The sequence below is a fragment of the Momordica charantia genome (genome assembly GCF_013281855.1).
Source record: "Momordica charantia cultivar OHB3-1 chromosome 4 unlocalized genomic scaffold, Mcharantia_2.0 BLBB01000004.1, whole genome shotgun sequence".
Taxonomy (NCBI): Eukaryota; Viridiplantae; Streptophyta; class Magnoliopsida; order Cucurbitales; family Cucurbitaceae; genus Momordica; species Momordica charantia.
Window position 1 is genome coordinate 3,950,893 of NW_028275162.1, and position 24,780 is coordinate 3,975,672.

Consider the following 24,780-nt stretch of genomic DNA (forward strand, 5'->3'; position numbering starts at 1 on the left):
AATTGAATGAATTGCTCTAGACTTGATTGATTTGAAAAGATGTTACATGGCTAGTTTATACTAAAAACACAAAAGACATGAAAAAGGAGAAAAAAATGACAGCAAAGTATTTGCAAAAGATAGGCTCTTAAGGAAAAGTATTGGATATCAAAACTTTCCTAACTGAGCCCAAAAGATATGCTGTCATATGGAAAAGTTTTGGATATCAAAACTTTCCTAAATAAGCTCAAAATAAAAGACTAGTTGTTGGACCAGCTGTGGAAAAGGAAAGAAAGCCAGCTGGGCTTTTAATGAATTTCTTGGTCTAGGATAGTTCGACACCATTTGATGTTTTTCATCATCCTTCAACTTGGAGTGGGGGCAAAGATTGAACTCCAAGTTTGTCTCGAATATGAAAAAGTTTGCCTAGGCTAAAGGCTCGGTAATTATGTCTGCAATTTGGTTAGTAGAAGGAATAAATGGGAGAACCAAAGATTAAGATCAGTATGACAAACCTATGACAAACCTAGAAAGAGTGAGTAAGATTTAATGAAACTTTATAAATTTTTTAATACGATAAGTAAACTTTTTTTACAAAAATAATTTTAACATAAATTAATAAAAATACATTTCGAGCACTTTAATTATCCTGTATAACGATTGGCCATAAATATGAAGAATAAATTATAACAACTAATTTCATGCAAATTATGATAAAGAAAATTAATGGTAAAAATTAAGTAGGGGATGATTAAAGAAATTTGATACTAAAATCAGCTTTCTTGAAAGTCATTGCATTGATAAACCTTCATTTTTTGGGTAGAAAATATGCTATAATTCTTCTCCATATTGCCAAAATATATACTTTTTCCTTATTTTTATAAGGTTGTAAAGAAGAAATCTGACCTCTTTCAAAAGGATAAAAAAAAGGGAAGAAATCTTACCAGGATCTCTTAAGACATGTGCGGTACACCTTAAAGAGATTCGAGAATAATTGATTTTCCAAAATCGCCTTCTAAGTGATACCTTAAAAATCAATTTTAATAGATTTTATATTTTTCTAAAATCAAAATTTTAATTTGTTAAGCACGATGAATGACAAAGTGATTTTGACAATGACAAAAGTGATTTTGTCATACCAAAATCACTCCCAAACATACTCCGAGCCTACATAAATTGAGGTCTCATCTTTCAATGAGAGTTAGAGAAGGAATGGCAGCATCAAATACCAGTGTGATTTTATTTTCCACATATTTATCACATAATTTCTGGTTTGGGGTTTGAATTGTAGTTGGAGTTTTAAGTGACTTGATGTACTGCATGCTGTGAATGGATCTATCACTTGCATCATATTTGAGCTAAAATTGTGACTCGGATTGGCGGGAGTTTGAGGTCTGTTGGAGTAAAATCCTCTGTCTGTTCACGAGCCTTGAAAGAGCAAGCAAAAATTGATTGTAAGTAGGATAAGGTGGTTTGGACAACATGGCTGTCCTAAATTCCTCGTATTTTATACCTAGACCACAAGCTAAATTGAAAACTTTGGTAATGTCATATGAAGGCTTTTTCATCGAGGCAGTGAGTTTATCACTCAAGCCCTTTGAATCTTTTGACACATTCATCGTCTATAAAGACATACCTCTATTTTTTAAGAGATAATAGGAACTTACGAAAAGAAATTCATATAATTTGTGATTTCTTTCAAAATTTCTTCAGACGGCCAAGATTGAAACTACAATTACTATTCAAAATTTTCATCAAGCTTCTAGTTTGATTTCATAAAGCTAAAACTCAACAAACCATATTCTGTGGGAATTCCCAAATTCTTCCTCAAATTCGAAGTATGGGATTGAGCATCACATAATTGAGATTATCTTCTTGCAGAAGACCTCACTAATCAAGATTACAGTATCATATATATTAATATTTATAGAGTTCCATATCAAAATCAAGTGACAATGAGATGAGTAATTCATATCTATTATAAAATTTATGTTAAGTCTCTTTATCTTTTTAACGTGGGGTCGTTAACACTCGTTGATAAATACTTAAGCATTGTTAAAAAAATTAAGGCAGAAGAAAAATACTTAGGCGTAAGGTGCTTACTAGTTAGCACTTATCTTTGTGCTGATCACCAATAAAAATGTAATTGCTTATCTTTTAGTTGCCACATAAGCTAATAATTAATAAAAGTTGTCACATCAATTTGTTTACTTTCACTTTTTTAAATGGTTAAGGCAACGATGTTAACGTGAGCTGATATATATTTTCAACTAAAAGATCGTGTATTTGAAGTCCACTCGCACGTATTGTTATACTTAATACTAAAAAAACTCAAATTTCAAACACCAAAAAGGATATTTTACTAAAAATATTTTGTCTTTGTGTCTTGTGACCCTAATTGGGAATCTCTATTATTAACCCCAATAAAAGATATTTGTACTTCTTACGTCATAACATGAATAAAAAACTATCAAAATCTTTAAAAAGATAAAAGATTTTGTTGTCTATTTTTGTTTTTAGAGGGTGACCTAACAAGATCTTCGTCTATATATCATATTATTGCCACACCCCACATAAAAAGATAAGTCACTATTAATTCTTTCATAATTGCTCCTTTATATATTGTTATATGAATGAGATAATCAAAATCTTAAGACAACTTACGTTGTTTGTTTTATATTTTAAAAATTGGCACAAAACTTTAATTTACATCACAATTTTGATGCTTAGTTTGATATTATGGGATTATATCTTCATCAATTCACTTCTTTTTAATTACTATTTGAAATCCAACGCATCACAAAAAAGAGAGAAAGTAATGGTATAGAGTATATCAATCATACGATAATGATTTAATTTAGGCGTAGTTGAAAATATGACAAAAAAAAATTTAGTAAAATTAGAAAATAGTAACTACATTTAGTTTTTTCAAATATAACACTTAAAAAAAGGGAGGTCCAATTTTAAATAACAACTTTACTCAAGATACACATCTGTATTATATCTGTAATATATCTGACTACTGATATATCTATGTAATATACATTTGAAATACTGCTGATATGAGTGTTTGATATATTTGTAATATGTATGTGATATACCTATGGTATATTGCTAATATGAGTGTTTGTGCAATATATATATATCTAATATACTACTGATACGAGTGTTTGATGTACTACTGATATGAGTGTTTGATATAAATGAAAATTTTAAACGCAGGTGACATATTTTGAAATACGTAAAAGATTTTTGTTATCCATTATAATTTTCCTTTAATTTAGTGGTATACACACTATGGGTTACACCAAAGTATGGAGTTTAGACCTATGTTTGTATATGTTTATATCTTGGTTTTAGACAATATTAAAAAAAAAAAAACCTACTGTGGTAATTAATTACCAGTTAGCATATTATTATTATTATTTTTTAGAAATTGTGGTGTCCATACTCCATAGTAGAGCTTTATATATCTATGGTTAACATGAACGCCCTATATTTATTGTACCAAAAAGAGCTTTATATTTAATTAATGGTGGAAAAATGTAATTTTGCCTCTAATATCTATGTTATTTTTCATTTACATCCTTGATTTTTGAAAAATTTTAAATTTATCCCATGTGTGTTGATTTTTCATTAAGTGAGTTTAAAATACCTAATATTTTAATAAAATAAACACTCCACTTGTAAAATAAAAGATCTATCCACTTTTGGCCAAATCTATCTAACATGTAATAACTATATCCAAGATGGTCTATAAATATAGAAAAAAGGACGAATAATATATATTTTTATATAGCAATAGATTTAAAATTTTATAAAAAGTAGGTAAATGGCAAACTTGTACATGAGACCTTTTGTGACATTTAAGGAAAAAAGGGGCAAAAAGTAATGAAATTTTTGTAAATACATATTTGTTTTATGTCATTTATTATAGTTTTTCTTTAAAAATTATGCTAGCTAGCCAGACGCACACTTTACTAAAAAAATTTATGTTTCACTAAAAACATCTATGTTTCTTAATTTGTCTTGGCACTATTCTTGTAATATTTATCAACTTTAAATACTTCATACGATAATATTGAATCTTACAAAATTAGTAACAAAATTGAAAAACTTTATATTAAAGAATAAATTATATATTCAACCAAAAAGATTGATCAGTCATTTGGTTGTAGCAACGAGAAGACACCAAATTTCTTAGCTGATCTTTTAGGGCTGGTTTAGTAACATTTCTATTTCTTGTTTCTGTTTCTTCATTTTTAATAAAGAAAAATGGATTGCATGATCGCAACATCCATGAATTCAAGTATGATAAAATAATCTTTCTATTTGTGTTTTGGAACAAATTAGAAATTGGAACAGAAGAATTTGTTTTAATTGTTTCCAAAATTTCTATACAATTTTGAGAATGTTTCTAAAACTGAGGAATAAGAAACGTATATTAGTTACAAAATGCTTAGATTTCTTAAGAAAATTAGAAACGAGAAACGAGAAACGAGAACGTTACCAAATGAGCCCTTAATGTTTTTGTTTCAAGTATTTGTGATTCACCCTCCCAAAATTTTCTTTTAAAATCCTTAGCTGATCTTTTAATGTTTTTCTTTCAAATATTTGTGATTCACACTACCAAATTTTCTTTTAAAACATTACATTATAAAATGGATAAAAAATTCGAATCTACGATCTATGAGGAGAGGTATTGGTGTATGACCACCCAAGTTATATAGTACTGAAAAGAAAAAAAAAATCATTAATTAAGCTCCTCCATTTTGATAACAATAACATTTTTGTTTTTAAAATTTTATATTTTTTTTAGTACAATATTTGAGAATGGAGATTCAAACTCACGACTTTTTAATCATAAATAAATATTTTAACTAGTTGAACTATGCTCATATTGATTTAAAATTTTATACTTATCTCAGCCATTTTTTTACTCATGTGAGGCAAAAAGACACCCTTACGAAAACAAAGCAAAAGCACCATTAGAACAAAACATTTTTCACTTTTACCGTATTGAAAAAATATATATTAATATGAGTACGGCTAAGTGGTAAATGGCGTATCTGGTTTCATCGTAGTAAAATATAAATATATATTTTCATTTACTTACCTAAAAGAGGAATGATAAGACTGATAATATTTGAATATTACAAAAGGCAATATTTTTTTGCCAGATCCTGTCTGCTACTTAATCCAATGAACTCTTTTGGAACTTATGAATTCAAATAAAAATTATTGAAGCAATAAATACAAGTATGGATTATCTAATAAAGAAAGGATGGATTTTAGCTTTTTATATAAATTTTTTTTTCCCAAATTTAGTAAAGAGAATCTAATTTATTAAAAACGAGGGAATTACAGAAAAATAGCACAAAAGGGAAATATGAGTTCATATATTATAAAAATTACATAAATTGCGCTCTTATATACAATTACATGAGACGGCCAACCAAAATTTACTTTTTTGACCCTTTTGAAAATAAAATAATACTTTTGCATAAATGCAATATATATTTTTCCTGTTATTTAGTGTAATTTTCATATTAAGAATAATTATGAATTATTATTAATATTCATGATTCTATCGACTTAAAGTTAATTGGAAATTGAAAATGAGAGAAGTGGTCCATGTATATTACAAATCGTGGCTTTTTGTTGGGTCTTGTTTTACTAAACTTAAATATTCAAAATAACCAAAAATCTATAGTACACATAATGTAAATTTAAAGAAAAAACGTACTTTAGACAATTAATTTTCAAATTATCGATTTTTTTTTATTTTGTTAAAATTAAATTAAAAATTATATAAAAGAAAAACCATTGATCCAAAAAATCTGATAATTTATTAGATAAGAAAAAAAAAAGTTACCAGTACAAAAATTTAAAGGAAAAAAATCTTTATATAATGAGAACGTATAAATTAAAAAGAAAATAAACTTTGAAATTGCTGTCGAGAATTAGATTAAAGAGCCGAAAAAATGTGTATATATAAATTAAAAAGAATTCTCTTTTGAGTTAAAATCAGCAGGATAGTGGCACCATTTAAAACTGTTAGAAGAAAAATATTATACTCAGAAAATTATAATTTGAATACCCCACCAATATATATACATATACATATATATATATATATATTAATTTTTAATTTTTAATTTATTGGCAATGACTCGAATAATTTATTTATGCAAACTTTAGAAAGTAGAATAAAACTATTGAAAGTCGAGGAATTAAAATAGAAAATAATTTCTTAGAATTACATTTAAAACGAGAGAGTTAGAATTCAACTGTACGACCATTAAGAAAGGCTATTAAAATTTTAATAAGATGAATTATGTTCCAGTGGGATAAATGGTTTGCAGATTTTTATATTTTTTTTTATATGTTTTATATAGAGTAGGATCACCATATTACTATTTAATTTTGATTATTATCCGTGTTTGTTTTACCCCAATTAAAGAGTGTCTTGCATTTGATTTGAAAAGGAAAGTTCAAACAGAGATTCACTATCCCAACCAGACAGCAGCTTCCTCATAATCATTCATAAACACAACTTATTTTTTTCACAAGTTACACCATAAATTACAAACCATAACTAGCTAGTTGGATCATAGCTTAATTAGGGATTTCTTAATAGACTCCATAAATTTTCTTGTCATCATAACCTTCACTCTCTTCTTCTTCTGCTTCCTCTGGCTGTTCTTGACGTAACATTAAGCTTGTGCAATCTGTATGTCAGCTTCTTCTCCATGGTGAGCATCAGCAAATGACTCTTTCGTTTTGAGAGCATTGGGATAAGACGTGACATTGGGTCGTGGTTCAATATCTTTAGTGAGTGTGGCTTGGACATCATCCGGGTAAAATGTGGTACTTGGTCGTGGTTCAATATATTTTGCAAGTTCGGCTTTGACATCATTCGGGTAAAATGTGACACTTGGTCGTGGATCAATATCTTTGGTGAAAAGTTTGGCTTTCACATCATCTGGGTAAAATGTGGTACTTGGTCGTGGTTCAATATATTTTGCAAGTTCGGCTTTCACATCATCTGGGTAAAATGTGGTACTTGGTCGTGGTTCAATATCTTTGACAAGTTGGACTTTGACATCATCTGGATAAAATGTGGTACTTGGTCGTGGTTTAATATCTTTGACAAGTTGGACTTTGACATCATTTGGGTAAAATGTGACACTTGGTCGTGGATCAATATCTTTGGTGAAAAGTTTGGCTTTCACATCATCAGGATAAAACGTGACACTTGGTCTTGGTTCAATATCTTCGGCAAGTTTGGCCTTGGCATGATCATTTGGGTAAATTGTTACACTGGGTCGTGGATCAATATCTTGGGTGAAAATTTTGGTTTTGACATCATCGGGGTAAAATGTGGCACTTGTTTGTGGCTCAATATCTACCACAAAATTAGAACCCTTTTTAGCATTATTCGGATAAAACGAAATACTTGGTCGTGGTTCTATATCTTTGACAAAAGACTTCTCATTTTCAAGCTCGGTATGTTGTTCAAGGCAATCTTCCTTCTCTTTAGTTGCTTCTGGTAATGGCTTATCTTCCATCCCATTTCTCCAGTGTCCTCCTGGTTCATATCTTGATTCTATACAGCTGACAAGCTACAATGCCCCACCAGGAAAGAAAGAAAGAAAGAAAAAAAAGAATAAGAGAATGTATAGTTACTATTTACTTTCTCATATATATTGGAGAAGAGGGTTTTAACAACTCTAAATCTAAATCTAGTACATTAAAAGAAAAAAAAAGCCATAAAATTATCTTTAAAACACATACAAAGTAGGGGGTTTCAAGTGGTTGTAAACGTTAAACCCTAAATCTCATAGATTTAGGAAAAAAAAAATCCTAAGATTATCTTTCAACACAGGAGAATGAGATTCTTTAACATGTCCCTCAAGATGACGACTCTTTGATTGTGGCACTTTTGGACTAACTAATTTTGATCCGATCCCATTTTTGAACTAGAAGCTCGTTTGACTGATATCGTATCAATATTTATGGTATTCTATTTTTAAATCACTTGGTAATTAGAAGGGTAGCACCACCCTTTATATTATAAATCATTTGTTAGGTTCTTTATCTTTTTATTGTCGTGCGATCCCGATTGAAATTGTTCAGTTGATTTCTAAGAGCAAAGTTGCAAAAAGAGTGAAAGAAAATGAATTGCATACCAAAAAGAAGCAAAAAGAGTGAAGGAAAATGAATTGCATACCAAAAGAAGCAAAAAGAGAGCGATTTCAAAGATTGGACTGATCTTCATGTCTGTCAACACTAAGCTGATCTTGTTTTTCTCTATACATGAAATGCTCAAAACCTTCACTATTTATAGATAATTTTCAACGAGGAACCAAATAGAAAATCATAAAAAACTCTACTCTTTTTGTTCTTAAAATGGTGGCCTAATCGAGACCCTCTATTATTTGTTTTCATGAATGAAACAATCAAATTTAAAGAAAAAAAAAAAGAACTTTGTCTTTTTATTCTTAAAGGATGATATAATTGAGATCCTTTATTATATTATATTGTCACCTTGGGAAAGATGGTCAATCTTGTTCATAACCACTCCCAATTTACGTGGTAACGTAGGGTTTTCGAGAAATCGTGGTTTGTATTAATATTTATGGGTTACACCTCAAAATTAATTGGCAATGAGAGGAGTAGCCTACTTTGTTAGGTCCATTTTCCTTTCAACTTGAGATCCTTAACTTGTCCCTTCAACATGGTGGTTTTTTTGGCTCATCGATCTTGGTCGGATCCCATTTTTGGACCGGATGTCCGTTTGAGCTTTTAGGCTCTGATACCATATTAATTTTCAATGTGAGATCCTTAACATGACTCCTCAAGATCGTGGCTCTTTTGGCTCATTGATCTTGGTCGGATCCAATTTTTGGACCGGATGCTCGTTTGAGCTTTTGGTCTCTAATACATACCATGTTAATATTCATTCATGGGATTCCATCTCAAAACCAATTGGTTCGTTTGAGTCGAGTGGCGGTTTATTCTTCGTATTTTTTTAAATAAGTTAAAAATTAATAATAATAATATCAAATCCATATCAGTGATATTTTAATTTATATATTTTGTACAATTTTTTATACAATTACTTCTTGTTCCAATATTGAATCCATAGACATATGAAAACGTCAATAGAAATGTCTACGGATGGACTCAAAGTTAATAGCTTGATGTTCATGTTCCCTTATAAAATAAAAATCTATTCACGTTTGCCCCTAATACTTATTACCTGATCCAAGGCGGACTATCATTAACATAGAAAGTATATTTGGTCCACTAATATATAAATAGATTTATATTTAATAAGACACTATTACGAGCAACTTCACCCTTCATTTCCAACCTAAATTTAGTTCAACTATTTAAGACATCTATTTCCAACCATTAAATCATGAGTTTAAATTTCCACCCTCATAGGTTGTATTAAAAAAACAGACACTTCTCATTAAAAAAACTATTATTTCATAAATGTCGCAACATTAGTTTTTAACATTTATTAACTATAAATACTTGATTGGAAATAGTCAATTTGAATGTGCTCAAGTGGTTAAGATACGGCTTATTCTCCGACTAAAATATTGTGAGCTCGAATCTTCACTCCACAGGATATACTAAAAAAAATTTGATCGGAAATATATAATACATAAGGATAAAATTTACCTCACTATATATATATGGGCATAAGATTTTTGTTTTTTTTTTTGTTTTTGTTTTTAATTATTCTATTTATCTTATAGCTCCGAATCAGAATGGGCTTTCTTTTTTAGACAGAATTTTTTTTTTATTTTTTTAGAATATTACATTAAAAAATATGGAGAAAAGATTTAAACTTACAGCTCATGGGAAGAGATTTCAAAACTTGTCTAGAAAAACAAAGCAAAAGCACCATTAAAAACAATGCACTTTCTTTTACTTTCTTTGTCACAAAATTTTTTTCCATTAAAAACCTACTGATTTAATTAAGTTTATTTACTACCTAAAACGACCTGAATGATAAGACTTTAATATTTGAATAACAAAAGGCAATATTTTTGCCAGATCTTGTCTGCCAAAATAATCCAATCAACTCTTTGGGAGCATATGAATTAAATTGCAAATTAATGTACCATTTTATAAAACAAAAAGAAGATACGATCAACTACACCAAAAATTTACAAAAGTTTAATCAACATACAAAAATTCTAATAGGAAAAAGTTGAATATGACCTTTTGAACCAAAAAAATTGCTTTAAGATGCTCTTATCCAGCGAGGGACCAAGGGCACGTACCTAAATTTTTGTTAAGTATTATATTTTACATTTCTTATTTTCAAATTACCCTTTGGCTTGCTAGTTCTTATTCTTTAAAAATTTGAAAGTGATACTGTAGTATATAAAAATTACAAAAAGGTGTTTTTTTAAGACAAGTTTTTAGTTAGTGATGTTTAAAAAATATTTAAATCTTATTTTAATTAGTTTTGTTTAGAAAATGTTTAAATCTTATTTTAGTTTTGTTCTTTAGAAAATATTTTGGCCTATTTTAGTTTTTTAAAATATATTTTTGTGATAAGTAATTTTAAGTTTGATTAACTTTTCTTTTGACAAAATATGTGTAATTAAGTTTGTACCTTAAACCAAATTTCTTTTAATAAATTTAAATTCATAACTTTGTGATAATTTTTTATCCATTGCTATATAATTTCATTATATATAAAAAAAATCCACAAAAAATTCACTAATTTAATTAAAATATAGTTTCTCAAAATCTCAAATTAAGTGGATTAATCAGGAAAATCCATAATTAACTAACTCTGCCAAAAACTTTTTTTTTTTTTTAAAACCAACTTTAGTGCCATTTTTGTCTAAACCATATCAATTTCATACCAAAATAGTTTTCTATCTCACTTGATACGTAGAATATTTTTTCAACCAAATTTCAAATGAAGATATATTGAAGGGTAAATTTTGCAACATTTTTTAACTTTAAGATGAAGATTACAACAGTTATCCAAGTGTAAGATGCAACTTGATACGCATTTGTTTATAGTTGATATTTCATTTGTTTATAGGCATTTATGCCTTCTTCATGCAAAATCATAGATCCGTCACTGTTTAGTAGATGGATGGCGCAATGGTGCAGGAAATGGCTGAAACTTTAGTCAATTATGTTGTAGAGGAAAACAAACACACGAGTGTTGCCTACTTTGTTCAAAATGTTGGCGGGAATTGCTTGGTGCAAGAAGAAGAAAAAATAAAGGAAAATAAATGTATGGGAACTACATTTTTTTTTGAAAGTGATTAAAACAGGTAGGTAAGGAACATAAAAAAAAACGCTCAAATGAATGCACTCCAGTTGAGAAATGTACGACCGTTGCTTGGTCTATGGAGAAGAAAAAAGAATGAGGAAAGAGAGAGTTAGGGTTTTATTTTACCTTCCCTTAAAATATATATATTTTTTAAATTTATTATTAGTAGAATGTTATGTAGCCCAATGCTATTTGGGAAGATAGAAACAGGAAAAATCACTTCCCTATAAAGTTTGCCTTTTTTTTTCCCACTCACTCGCTTCTATTATTTTTCTTCAACATTTTATACTCAATTTAGTTAGTTTTTGTTTGTTTATTTATTGTTTTTTCAATCAATTAAATAAATATAGATTTTTAAAATGAAATAAAATATAATTGCTTCAACATTTTATACTTTATCAATTTTATTTTTTAAGATTATTTATTTTTTGAGTTCAATAATTACGGACTAAGAGATCAAACTATCGGTCTCTAGAATGATAATGGGTATCTTACCATTATTCCGTTTACAAAATTACAAGCTAGTTTTTAAAATAAATATGTTTACATATTTCAATTTTTTTAAAAAAATAATTTTTTAATAGCTTCATCAACAAAAATGAATAGTGTTTTATTTGTTCAATACAATCATAAAATAAATTGCATTAAATTTATTATTGCAATACTTTTAAACAATGAAAAACATGATGTTATTAATAAGAATTTAGTATATAATATTAAACTCTAGCTTTTGATAATTAATACGTAAACTATCATATTTTTAATATAAAAAATGCAAATTAAATTCAAGTTTTTTAAGACCTTTTCACAACCCACACATGTTTACCTCAAATTAAATTAATCTTTATATATATATATATATATTTCAGTTGTTAGAAAATTTATTTGGTAAAAAAACCAAATGCACATACAATTAATTATTAATAAATAAAGGAAATATAAAATGGTACAGTATGAATAGTCTGACTTCATTTATAAAAATTTAAAGTCATGGAATTTAAAAATGGGTTGGAATACCAAAAATAATGGAACTCCTCCCTTTCTTAGACTATAAAAGTGATTGATTTTCCATTCATTTATAATACAACATAAAGTTTATCTTCTTTCTTTGAAAATTTGTTAATCTTAATTTTGTCATATTTTGAAAACACATATTTATTTTATGTTATTTATATAAATGCTTCATTTTTTTTATTTGGTAAACAAATTGACAAATTTCACGTGCATGTGTTAATTAGCAATTAGTATGGTTAAAGTATCTTTTAAATTTTTTAAAAACACTATTGTTGATTTTGATTTATAGGTGTACTCCACGTAGGCGTCATGCAGGTGACACGTATGTCTTCGTCTCCAAGCTCTTGTTGTCTGCACGTAGAAATTTAGTACCATTGTGGTGGTTTGTTGAATGCAACTCCGATGCTCAAGTTGGGAGCAAACGGGTATGAAGCAAAAAGAGTAAGAGGGCAGTTATCTCGAGGATGAGAATCTGAAATGTGTGTCGAATCTTAATTGTGTAGGGAGAGATGATTAACCTTAGTTAGGGATGTTATTTCCTTATATATGGAGGGTGCGCAAATCGAATGGAACAGAATGGACAATCCATTGGGAGTGTATAAGGATCCTTCCTAACATTCAGTGTCCTTTTATCCTACCATTGCATAATGGTGTGGCAGCATTGGGAGTACGCACTTGACACTATGCTAGATGCTTTCTAGGTGAGTTTGTCGGTACCTCTAACTGCGTTTGAGGTGCTCATACGGTGTGGCTCGACTTCCCTTTCCATTACGCTCAACATTCCTCTTTTGGTGTGCTCGGCATGCTCACTTTGCGAGTTATGAAGAAGGTATGACGTGTTTCAGTGAGACATTCACACGTGGCACCTAACTAGTGGCTTCCCCTCAATAACTATAATTTTAGAAGAAACATTATTTATTATGATCAACTTATAGAAAAAATGTTTCACTCACTATTTAAAAAAAGAAAATTATGAAAAAGAAAACAAATTTAAAATAGATTTATGATTTTCAAAATCTCGCTTTAATTTGTTAATAAACATATAGAGTCTGAGAAATCGACTTGGAGACTCTGAGAAAAAAGATTCAAATTTCATGGTGGCTCACCTACATAGTTAAAATTCGATTGTTTCTCGGGGGAGTTTGTTACTAATATTTCTATTGATATTTAGGGGACATTAATTAAAAAAACATGATTTATCTTACTTATTCATTTATTTTTTATAATCTTAGTATATTTAGTCCATTCGATTATAGCTCCACTAGATAAATACCAAATCAGCCTACTATAACGGTTAAAAGGATCGATCCTCTACCTCAAAATGGTTGAACTAAAAAAACGTAGCAATATTTTTTAACAACTATCTTTGGTAAACAACATAAAATTGAAGATTCACGTGATAAAGTATCAACTCATCTTTTTAAGAACGAAAAGTTAGGTACTTTTAGAACTAATATAAATATTATTTTAAATTCGTCATAATATTTGGCTACATAGCCACAAAATAAGAGACTTAATTTGTACTAATTTCCAAAAATAGTGGGAGTTCGACTTCCAACCTAGGAAAGAGATTTACCAATGTCATTTTTATTTTATTTATTTTCTTTTCTGTCTCTGTCTTTTCTAAAACAGACACCACTTCATTGATAGGTATGTGAGGAATCTACAGAAAGAAGAAGCTAAGGCTAAGTAAGAGTAGGGATTTGGATGAACTATGAAGCATTGATTTTGAATGTCATCCCAAAGATGAAGCTGATGTCTGGATACTTGACGATGCGTTGTTTCTTTTGAGCCAAATATTTCAAATGGTATAGCAAACAAATTGCACCTGAGGATATTTCTGCTACTGGAAAGAGGGAATGAACATATTTTCCTTTATAAAATCTTCGATATGTCTCGGTAGCGAGAGCGAAATGTTGAAAGCGCTGAAGGGACCATGTAATAAAAATGGTCCAAAAATTCCCTCAGACTTATTACATAAAACGCACCAGTTGGGATTATTTTGCATTGCGTGGGAAGTCTAGCCTGTAATTTGTCAAGGATATTTATGCCTCGATGCAAAAATACACCAAACGAAGAACTTACATTTTTTTGGAAGCTCCATATCTCATAATTTTGCCAAAAAGTCTAGAGAGGTTGTATCGCTAAATTGATTTATCAGTTCAGATTTCATGGATTTAAAGGTGAAATTACCATAACTGGATGAGTGCGCGCCAAATTAAACCCCGAGTTCCTCTTATCTTCAAAGGAGGTAGGGATTGCAAGGGGTGCAAACAAAATCTCATTTATTAGTTAGGGAAAAGAGAGTGAATCTATGGTATATAGATGAACACAATTATTTCCACTGGTACGAGGCATTTTAGGTGGAACAAAAAATAAAGTCGTGGAGTTATGTCCATTATATTTGAGAGTACATGAGATAGCGTTGTCTCTAACAAATGATCGATATCGAAGAGATAATGAAGTAATATTTTGTTTTATGATGAAAAAGATCCCATTATCTTTCGTTTACTTCCTTGCTTGGTGTTGCGAAAAAAATGCACCCGACACTTAAAAGGATTAGATAAAATAATCTAAAACTTCTAAATAACAAGAAAGATAAATAAATGTTAGGAGGAAGAAAATTAAATGCCTGATTTATACTGGTTCACTCGGTGTGGGCTACGTCCAGTTCTCTAAGTTGGAGATTCTACTAAAATATCAGGAAGAATCTCCTAAGAGTTTAATTATAAACCCCTTCTCTCAATTTTCGCTCACACAGAAAACATTCATCAATCACTCTACAAGTTTTTCAAACTCTCAAATAGGTACAACAAGTTTTTCAAACTCTCAAATAGGTACATAAGTATTTAGCTCTCAAACTCTCTGAAGAATTTCTCACAACTCTTTATTTGTGCATCCCAATCAAATGACTCATCTATCTCTATTTATAATAGATGGTACGATAAAAACTAAAAGGGAAAGAGAAAATAAAAAAGGCGCAAATTAAATAGGACAAGTAAAAATTTAAATGAATATTTTTCTATAGGAAAAAATTAATTTTCTTCTCTTTGGCTCCATAATCCCAATAATTCTCTGTTTAAATAGAGTTCTCCAAATCTCAATCCTTTAAAATTTAGAAAAACTTCCCCTATTTTATAGTCTTTATAATGTTCGTAAGTTAGAAAAGCTGCCAGTTAAAAGTATATATTTTCGACAAAAACAGCATAAATTATAACGGCATGAAATAGTAATGGAGGAATGAAATTCACAGAGAGTTCCCTTTATTCTGCATGAACTTGGAAGACAATCATACAAACATCTCAAAAGCTGCACTAAATAAGAGATAGATTTCCCATCTCCCTTGACCAAACTCACTATACACACAACTTATTATCCATAGCAATCCAGAAACAGATATTACATCTCACACACAAGAGAAAGATAAACATTACAAAGCAAGAACTCTCCAAGCAACACAGGCTATAAATTAATTATCTTATTTTGGCTTCCATTATAATTAGTTGTTGTAGATAGACAGATTAGATCTTGGCTCAAAATCTTCAGCAAATGGCTTCTCATTTCTGCCAGACTCTTTTGTTTTGATGTCGTTTGGATAAAACGTGGCTTGCGGTCGAGGCTCGATATCCTTAACGAAAAGCTTTTCATCTTCAGGCTTCAAAGTTTCATTACAATCCATGTTCTTCTCAGAATGACTAAGAAGACCTTTAATTGCTTCGAGCAATGCCTCGTCTTTGATCAGATTTCTCCCTTGCTGATCTCCTGGCTCGGGTCTTGATTCTATTCTACTTGCAAACTAATTAAATACCCCACAGAGCAAGAAAGAAAATAAATTAGAGAATTGCATGGTTTTTTACTTAATCGACGGTTAAGGATCTACGTCAAAAAGAAAATAGACTTTAAAAAGGTTTATAATCGACATAAACTACTCATCTCTTACCAATTAATTTTGAGATGGAACTTCATGAATATTATAATGGTATCAGAACCCCAAAAACATCGAATAGTCATGATATCGATTTCGTATCATTTGGCACCATGAATATTTAAGGAGGGGAATGGAATTGCTTACCAACAGAAGTGAGAAAAAAGTGATGAAGATCACAAAGCCTTTCATATCTCTCAATCTGACCAAAAAACCAAGTTCCTGATCCTTTGATTGATGAGTTTGCTCACAGAACTCTTACATTTATAGACAGCCAGTAACCAAAGGACGAATTTTTTTTTTACAGTTCTCAAACTTAAATTAATCTTTTGTGAAATATTTAATCTTTACCAGCTTCTTCTAAAAGGAATCTTCCTATTTTTGAAATAATAGCTTATCTTAAAATCAACTCAGTGAATGTCCCACAAACATGCATTAAGGAAGAAGTTTGCTTTAATATATGTCACGTTCACCCAGCTCAATTGCCTCAGATTTAAAGTACGTGATGGTGATTTCTCAAAAATAGAGAAAAAAAATTGGTCGATGATGTTTAATTAACGCCAAAGCGAGCATAACTTAGTAGTAATAGACATACGTGTCCAATCAAGAGGTTGTGAGTTCCATCCCCACCCCACATTTTGTACTAAAAAAAATCATGGTGACTAATGTAACTTTGAAAAAAAATACTTTTAATTTATGCATAACTTAGCAGTAATTGACATATACCTTTAAACTGAGAGGTCGTGAGTTCGATCTCTCACCCCACATGTTGTAATAAAAAAAGATTATGCATTTGCTAAGCCTAATCATAGTTATATTTTTTTTTTCTTACCACTGATTTCAATGAAACCATTTTAAATTGACTTTTTGAACAACCATCGCTAGAGTACCGTTTCTTCCCAAAAAAAAAAAAAAAAAGAAGTTTTGAAATCCATTTGATTCCATAGAATATTTTAAAGTTTTAAATACTTTTTATGAGATTGTGCTCAAGGCAGGTGATCAGTTAGTATGCAGTCACACGACATAAAATTCGAAATATATATATATATATAATGAAACATTTTTAATGATCTAAACGTTAAGGATCCCAACCACTAAAAAGAGAAGAGACCGTTTATAATAGACATAACTACTTCTCTTATGGCCGAATGTATCAGGTCCAATAAGGTCAAACCATTTTTTGTTCTGAGATGGAACATGAATATTAATACTGAAATTATTTAAAAAGCTATACTAAACATAATTTACTAAGGAATTATTTCCAAAAGGTCCTTATAGATCTTTTATTTAAAATGTTTTTTCTTTTTCTTTTTTCAAAAGTCATACCAAGAAAAGAGCAATAGAGAATCTCACTTAAGTAAAGCTCTAATACTACTCTCTAAAACTGCTTTTCATTGCTCACACACTTAGAGAGAGAATTAAAAAATTATTGCTTAGAAGACATCAATGGCTAAGTTTGAAATTGAGTCCCCACACCTCACATATGTTAAAAAGGAAAAATAAACCTATTTGAATTATGATTTGAGATTATGTTAGATAAAGTTATTGGAATTATATTTAGATTTGGATTAAGATATAGTTTAAAATTAGATTTTCTATTTGAATTATGATTTGAGATTATATTAATATAAACAACCTTTAAATTTGTATCGATAATTAAATGAAATCCTATTTGTTATTTTCTCTATTTTACCTCCTCCTCTAAGATTAACCGTACATAAAAGTTGTTACCCATCACGTATGCCCTAAAATAATAGAGAGCATCTGCAAACAAACAAACAAAAAACTTTATTTTTTATTTTTTTTTTTTTTTAACTTTTCTAGAAAATGAAAAAAAAAAATTTCTTTCTTTAACCTCATTTTCTTAGAATAAAAAATTTACAACCTCAATTTATTTTTCTTTCTTAAAACTAAATTTTACATATAAAAATATAAAAGAAATTGAAAGGGAATAAGGTTGATTATATTGTAATTTACAAAATTATAAGTCAAATCTAAAATTTTTGATCCAGATTAGTTATGAAATCGAGATTTATTGATCTCAATTTTATTCAGCAACTCGAAATAAAAAAAAATTACGGCTAAACTCGATTGTCGATTGGAGGTATATGCCGTTGAGCTATACTCATTTTGACAGGGAAAGAAATCTGATCAGAGGTAAGTTATAAAGATTTGTCAATAAATCTAGAACGAATTAAAAACATAAATTCTCATAAATTTGAGTTTAATTAATAAATCATAGATTTGAATAAATAAAAATGAAAAATTTATGTTAAGGAACTTATTTTTATTACCTTGGAGTTCATTATGTTCCTACCCTGAGTTCATTTGGTGAAAGTTGCGTTCCATATTGTTTGAATCTTCAAGGTCAAAAAATTGAATTAAAAAAATATAGTAACAAAGAAACAAAGACAAGGAGAGGAAATAATTTAATAAAACTGAAGTTTTTATTTATTATTTATTTATTTAATAGAGTTTTTTAAATTCGGCTGAGATTTCGACTAAACTAGACCCCACAAAACTACGATTGTTTGGGGTGAAAATCATGATGCCAATGGGAGTGACACCAAGGGAAGGACTCAGACAGGTCCACCTGGACTAACTTGCATCCAGGTCTACCTTGAACCTGTCCGAGGTGACATACTTAATAAAAATGGAGTGACTTCCACCATTATGTGATATGACCTACTTTAGGCCCGACAATCAATATGAAACATGTCTGACCTGACCTCCAACATCGATAATTGCATGTCAGATCTCCAACCTATAAATAGATGGCACCATCTCTCAAGAAAGGTATTGCATTCTATCTCGAACTTGATATTGAGTCTGAACTTATTACTGACATGAGCGTCACGTCGGAGAGCTTGCCTTCTTGTACAAGTCATCCCTCGACGAAACAAGTCAACTATTTCTATGTGGTTCGACCTTGATCAGATCAGACCTCGTCTAATTTTTTCAATTATAAACTTAGTAAGGCCCCTTGCTCCTTCCGAGATTGGACACTAATTTGAAGAAAAATCCAGTTGTCCTAACTTGGCTATAATAGGCTGATTATCTCTCTAAATAGGCTTCTGTCTCCATCCAATTATTGAAACTTCAAAAAACTTTTCCCCATTTCATCGTCCTTTGTAATGCTCAAGAGCTGATTGCATCATATAATTAATAAATGAGCATAAATATTATAATTGCATGATCAAATAGTTATGGAGAAATGAAATTCATAGATAATTCCCTTTATTTTGCATGAAGAAGAAACACAATAATCATACAAACATCACAAAAGCTAGCATTAAATAAGAGTTTTATTTCTTTGACCAAACTCACTACACAACTTATTATCCAAAGCAAGAGCATGAAAAAAACATCACACACAAGAGAGAGAAAACATTACAAGCAAGAACTTGGAAGCACCAGGCTACACATTATATATATATTCTTTTGGCTTCCATTATAATTAATTGTTGTAGATAGAGGCATTAGGTCTTGGCTCAAAATCTTCAGCAAATGGCTTTTCAATGGTGGCAGCTGACTCTTGGGTTTTGATGTCATTTGGATAAAATGTGGCTTGTGGTCGGGGCTCGATATCTTTAACGAAAAGCTTTTCATCTTTCGATTTCAAAGTTTCGTTACAATCCATTTCTTTCTCAGAATGGAGTGAGTTTGGATCCGAATGCATAAAAAGGATTTTAATTGCTTCGGGTAATGACTCTTCTTTTGTTACATTTCTCGAATGATGATCTCTTGGCTCGGTGTCTTGATTCTATAATACTTACAAACTAAATATAACCCCACAAAGAGCGCAAGAAAAGAAAAAAATGGATTAGTGATAAATTGCATGATCTTTTACTTAATCGACTTGATAATCTAGTTTTATCAATGTACAATAATCTTCCATATATCAATTTCGAATAATTTCACCATAAAATGATCAAACAAATGCTTCTCAAAATGAAAATATGTGCTTAAGCAATGCAAGAGAGCAATAGCATTGCGTACCGATAGAAGTAATAAGATAGCGATGAAGACAAATCCCTTCATAACTTTCAATTAATTCACTAAAAATTGAGTTCCTCCTTTGATGAGTTTGCTCAGAACATCCACAAACTCATACTCTATATACCCAGCTTATAAGTAACAATTAAAAGGATGAAATTTTACAGTTCTCAAAATAATCTTTTGTGATTTTAATCTTCACCCTTCTCTTAATTAATGGAATCTTTCATTCTTTCCATTTTTTGCAGTAAAAGCAAACTCATTATTGCCCCACATCCCCCAAATGTACAAGTTTGTTTTAAATACTTCTGTAATTTCATTCAGTTCAATTATTGAGTGCCTTATTTGCCTCATATCCAAAATGAGTGATGGTGTTTAATTCTGTGCAAGCTGACAATAATTTTAATTGTCATTACTGATTCAGTTTCAATGGTGTAATCTAGAATGAGCTATTTGCTCTAAGATTTGAAAAAATTACTAAATGAAGTCATCACAATACGAATCTGATTATCATTTGAGGTAAACTATGCCCTTTAATTAATCATTGGGATATAAATTTGAAATACATTTTATATTTTTTGTCTCATACATCCAACGGTGGAGAACTATCAATCACATTGTGACGGTCTCTTCAAATAAGTTGTTCATTTGTTTATCAATTATTGCCTTCCAATTGTCCGAATTTCTTACCTTATCAAAAGTTAGGTAAATAAATGAATGATACATCAGAGACCGTTTAAAATTTTTAAACGCGAATTTTCACCCCATTTTGTTAAACTCATAAAAGAAAAAGAAAAGAGCGTCCAAATTGAACTACAAACTTACTACAAGTGTTGGTGTTGCAAGAAGTGCAAATAAAGATCTCACATTAACTAATAAAGAGAATGTCCATAGCATATAGATGAGAATAATTATCTTCATCAGTATCAGATATTTTAGGTGAAACAAAAAACAAATCCGTTACGTCCAAAACGGAAAATATCATAACAATTGTTGGAGATACTTGGGAGCACTGTTTTGATCCTTAACAAATAGTATCACACTCATGAATCATTTCAATTGTTTATTCGAACCTCTGACCTTTAGAAAAAAATAAGTAATTCTTTGACTAATCGAGCTATGTTTACGTCGATTAAGACTCCATAAATATATAAAAAACCTAATTATATTCATAATGTTATTTAAATTTGAGGAAACCCCAATTTCCTTCCTAATATTATTTAAAGATGAAGAAGGTTAATATCCAATAACGATGACACAACCGAGAAGGAAAACTAGCTGAACTCAAAAAAAAAAAGGAAAGGTTAGTTAATTATTTGAAATTTTCATCCAACATTCAAACTTCCTAAAAGAGAGCTATGTAACTTTTAACCTTAGATGATCATGTCAGTTGTCCCTATCTGAAAAGCAAATCTTTTAAAGATATTGATTCCCAAACAGTACCTGTCAGCTCTATAAACGCAACCAATTATATGAGCAATGGCCTCCAGTACAAATTATATGAGCAATGGCCTCCAGTACAAAAGCTAAATGCCCAAAACCTGATTGAATACAAAACTTTCTTTCATTCTACTTTTCATTTTCATGCGACCATACTTGGCCATTTAAACATACCAAAGAATTAAAAGGAAACAGATGGAAGTTGCCAGATCAGATTCACAAGGGTGTGATCAGCTTACGAGTTACGACGATACAAACGAATGAACTCTCGCTCTCGAAAAAGAAATACATCTAAAGTTCATTTAGCATTTATCGAAGATTGTGGGCCTATTGGGGGGCGTCAATTTTAATCCCATAACTTTTAATTTGACGTTTTACTTTTGGTTTCACCGAAAAAACTTCATATCAACGAAGATAATGGTTTCCATCTATATGCCATGATCTTCCCTTTATTTAGGGAGCGAGAGGTCTTTGATTGCATTCCCAAACACTATATACTTTTTTCTGTGAGTTTGCTTTTAACTCTAGCATAGAATATTTTTAAATGTTTAAATAACACCGGCTTAAAATCTGCGAATGTGAGTATTGCTCACGAACTTATTAAAACATGTATCGCTAAGTAAAATATTGAGTGCTCGGACCTCGATCCCAACGTGAGAGTTCGACTACCAACTAAGAAAGATTTATTAATGTCTTACCTAAAATGTTGTATGTTCGAACCTCGACTCCCACGTGAGAGTTCGACTACCAACTAGGAAAGATTTATTAATGTCTTACCTAAAAGATATGCAGTAGGCGATTGTATACTTCACTCTAGAATAGTCTTGAATAGACACACACAAACCACCTTAACTCAAATTGCAGTATTTTTGTAATTTGAGTTACATTTAGAAAGTATCGAACTATTATAACTTTGGTTAGGTTATTATATTTTCAATGTGAGATATCTCTAAAATGTTCCTCAACATTGTGCCTCTTGGATTTAATAATCTTGGTCAAATTCCATTTTTGGACTGAATGCTTGTTTGAGCTCAGTCTCTAATACAACCAAGTTTGGTCTTATCTTTAAATGTGGGATCCTTAACATGCCATTTAAAGATGGTTGCTATTTTGAGTTCATCAATGTTAGAATCCATATAAATGAATTAAATTTACCCAGCCCATCAGCTTAAGCTTTTGGGTTGAGTGGTGGTTTATTCATCCTTAACATCGAGTAATCGATCCAAAAATGAGATTCGGTCAAGATCGATGAGCCAAAAGAGCCACACAATTGGTTTTGAATATTAATATGGTAACAAAGCCCAAAACGCTCAAACGAGCAACCGATCCAAAAATGAGATCCGGCCAAGATCGATGAGCCAAAAGAGCCACGATATCTTGAGGGGGCATGTCAAAGATCCCACATTGAAAAGAGGAGGGATCTTACAATGGTTTATAATAAACATGGACTACTCCTCTCATTGCTAATTGGTTTTGAGATGAAACCCCATAAATATTAATAATCAATATTAAACAGATTCCATTTTTTCGACTTGAGGTGAGATCCTTGACAAAAAGATTCCACTATCTTTATTTACTTCCCTACTTGGGTGTAAGCTGGATTTAGAAAAAGGTTCTCTCTTTCTCTAAATCCAATCATTTAAAACTTTAGAAATTTTTTTTTCCATTTTTATCCTCTTTGTTCCTAAGCTATGCATCATAAAAGAGCATACATTATAGCTGCATCAAATAGTAATGGAGGAATAAAATTTACACACAGAATTTCCTTTTACTCTGCAGGAAGAAGAAACAACAATATCCCAAAAGCTGCATTAAACAAGAGCTAGATCTCTTTGGCCAAACTCACCATACACACAACTTATTATCCATAGCATCTGCAAACCAGAAATAAGTTACATCTCACACACAAGATAAAGATAAACATTACAAGAAAGAACTCCAAGCAACGCAGGCTATAAATTAATTATCTTATTTTGGCTTCCATTATAATTAGTTGTTATAGATAGACAGATTAGGTCTTGGCTCAAAATCTTCAGCAAATGGCTTCTCATTGGTGTCACTGCCAGACTCTTTCGTTTTGATGTCGTTTGGATAAAATGAGGCTTGCGGTCGAGGCTCGATATCCTTAACGAAAGGCTTTTCATCTTTAGGCTTTAAAGTTTCATTACAATCCATTTCCTTTTCAGAATGAATAGGAAGTAGGCTTTTAATTGCTTCAGGTAATGACTCGTCTTCGATCACATTTCTCCATTGACGATCTCCTGGCTCATGTCTTGATTCTATAGTACTTGCAAACTAAATGCCACACAAAGAGCGCAAAGCAAGAAAAAACAAATTAAAGAATTGCATGATGTAGTTTTATCAATATACAATAATCTCGATATCGATCGTTTCATATTATTTCACAATAAAATGGCCACATAAATGCTACTCAAAATTAAAACATGAGTTGAATTGTAGTGTAGGAGTGGAATAGAATTGCGTACCAACAGAAGTGTGATGAAAGTGAGGAAGAGAAGCCCCTTCATATCTTTCAATATCTTTCCTAAAATTCAAGTCCCTCCTTTGATGAGTTTGCTGAGAATAAGCACAAATTGTTACTATAAATAGACAGCTAGTAACCACAGGATGGAATTTTTTACAGTCCTCAAATAACCTTTAGTGATTTAAATCTTTACCTGCTTGGCAATGGAATCTTTCATTCTTTCTATTTTTGCAATAATAGCTTATCTAACGTTCATTTCATATCAATTATTGAGTGCCTTATTACCTTAGATTCCAAATGTGTGATGGTGCTTAATTGTAAGCAAGTAGACAAGAACTTCAACTTAATTAATTGCAGGAAGATATCATTACGAGATGTTTAGGCCATGACTCTGATACCATTTGTTAAGGATGACGGTACCCCAAGTACCTCACTTATCTCCACAATGATATGATATTGTTTGTTTTGGACATAACTTTCAGGACTTTGCTTTTGGTTTCACCCATAATGCCTCGTACCAATAGAGATGATTATCTTTTCTATACCCACGATGATTCTTCCTTCTCCTAACCAATGTGGGATATTGTTTGCATCGACCTTCCAAATCCAATAGGTCTCTTC

The 24,780-nt window shown here is 30.5% G+C and overlaps 1 protein-coding gene and 3 long non-coding RNA genes across 4 annotated transcripts; all 4 read right to left on the bottom strand.

Moving 5' to 3' along the window:
- Positions 1-6,484: 6,484 nt before the first annotated feature.
- LOC148211662 (uncharacterized) lies at positions 6,485-8,360 on the bottom strand. Its single transcript, XM_088122436.1, has 2 exons — positions 8,213-8,360; positions 6,485-7,604 (listed from the first exon to the last, which is right to left on the bottom strand). The coding sequence occupies exons 1-2, from the start codon at positions 8,258-8,260 to the stop codon at positions 6,696-6,698; spliced, it is 957 nt and encodes a 318-aa protein (XP_087978562.1). The 5' UTR covers positions 8,261-8,360; the 3' UTR covers positions 6,485-6,695.
- A 7,199-nt stretch (positions 8,361-15,559) lies between these two features.
- LOC111007863 (uncharacterized) lies at positions 15,560-17,945 on the bottom strand. The gene is made up of 2 exons (XR_015790510.1): positions 16,386-17,945; positions 15,560-16,109 (listed from the first exon to the last, which is right to left on the bottom strand). It is a non-coding gene; the product is annotated as an uncharacterized LOC111007863 (long non-coding RNA).
- Positions 17,946-19,507: 1,562 nt separating this feature from the next.
- On the bottom strand, positions 19,508-20,423 carry LOC148211663 (uncharacterized). The gene is made up of 2 exons (XR_015790511.1): positions 20,238-20,423; positions 19,508-20,017 (listed from the first exon to the last, which is right to left on the bottom strand). It is a non-coding gene; the product is annotated as an uncharacterized LOC148211663 (long non-coding RNA).
- Positions 20,424-23,422: 2,999 nt separating this feature from the next.
- On the bottom strand, positions 23,423-24,340 carry LOC148211664 (uncharacterized). The gene is made up of 2 exons (XR_015790509.1): positions 24,161-24,340; positions 23,423-23,969 (listed from the first exon to the last, which is right to left on the bottom strand). It is a non-coding gene; the product is annotated as an uncharacterized LOC148211664 (long non-coding RNA).
- Positions 24,341-24,780: the final 440 nt, after the last annotated feature.

What these genes read in the sequence shown, in the direction of transcription:
- LOC148211662 (XM_088122436.1), bottom strand. Translation starts at nt 8,260, where the DNA reads ATGAAGATCAGTCCAATCTTTGAAATCGCTCTCTTTTTGCTTCTTTTG. An exon ending in CTCTCTTTTTGCTTCTTTTG is followed by an intron (nt 7,605 to 8,212) that starts GTATGCAATTCA and finishes GGGGCATTGTAG; the next exon opens with CTTGTCAGCTGTATAGAATC.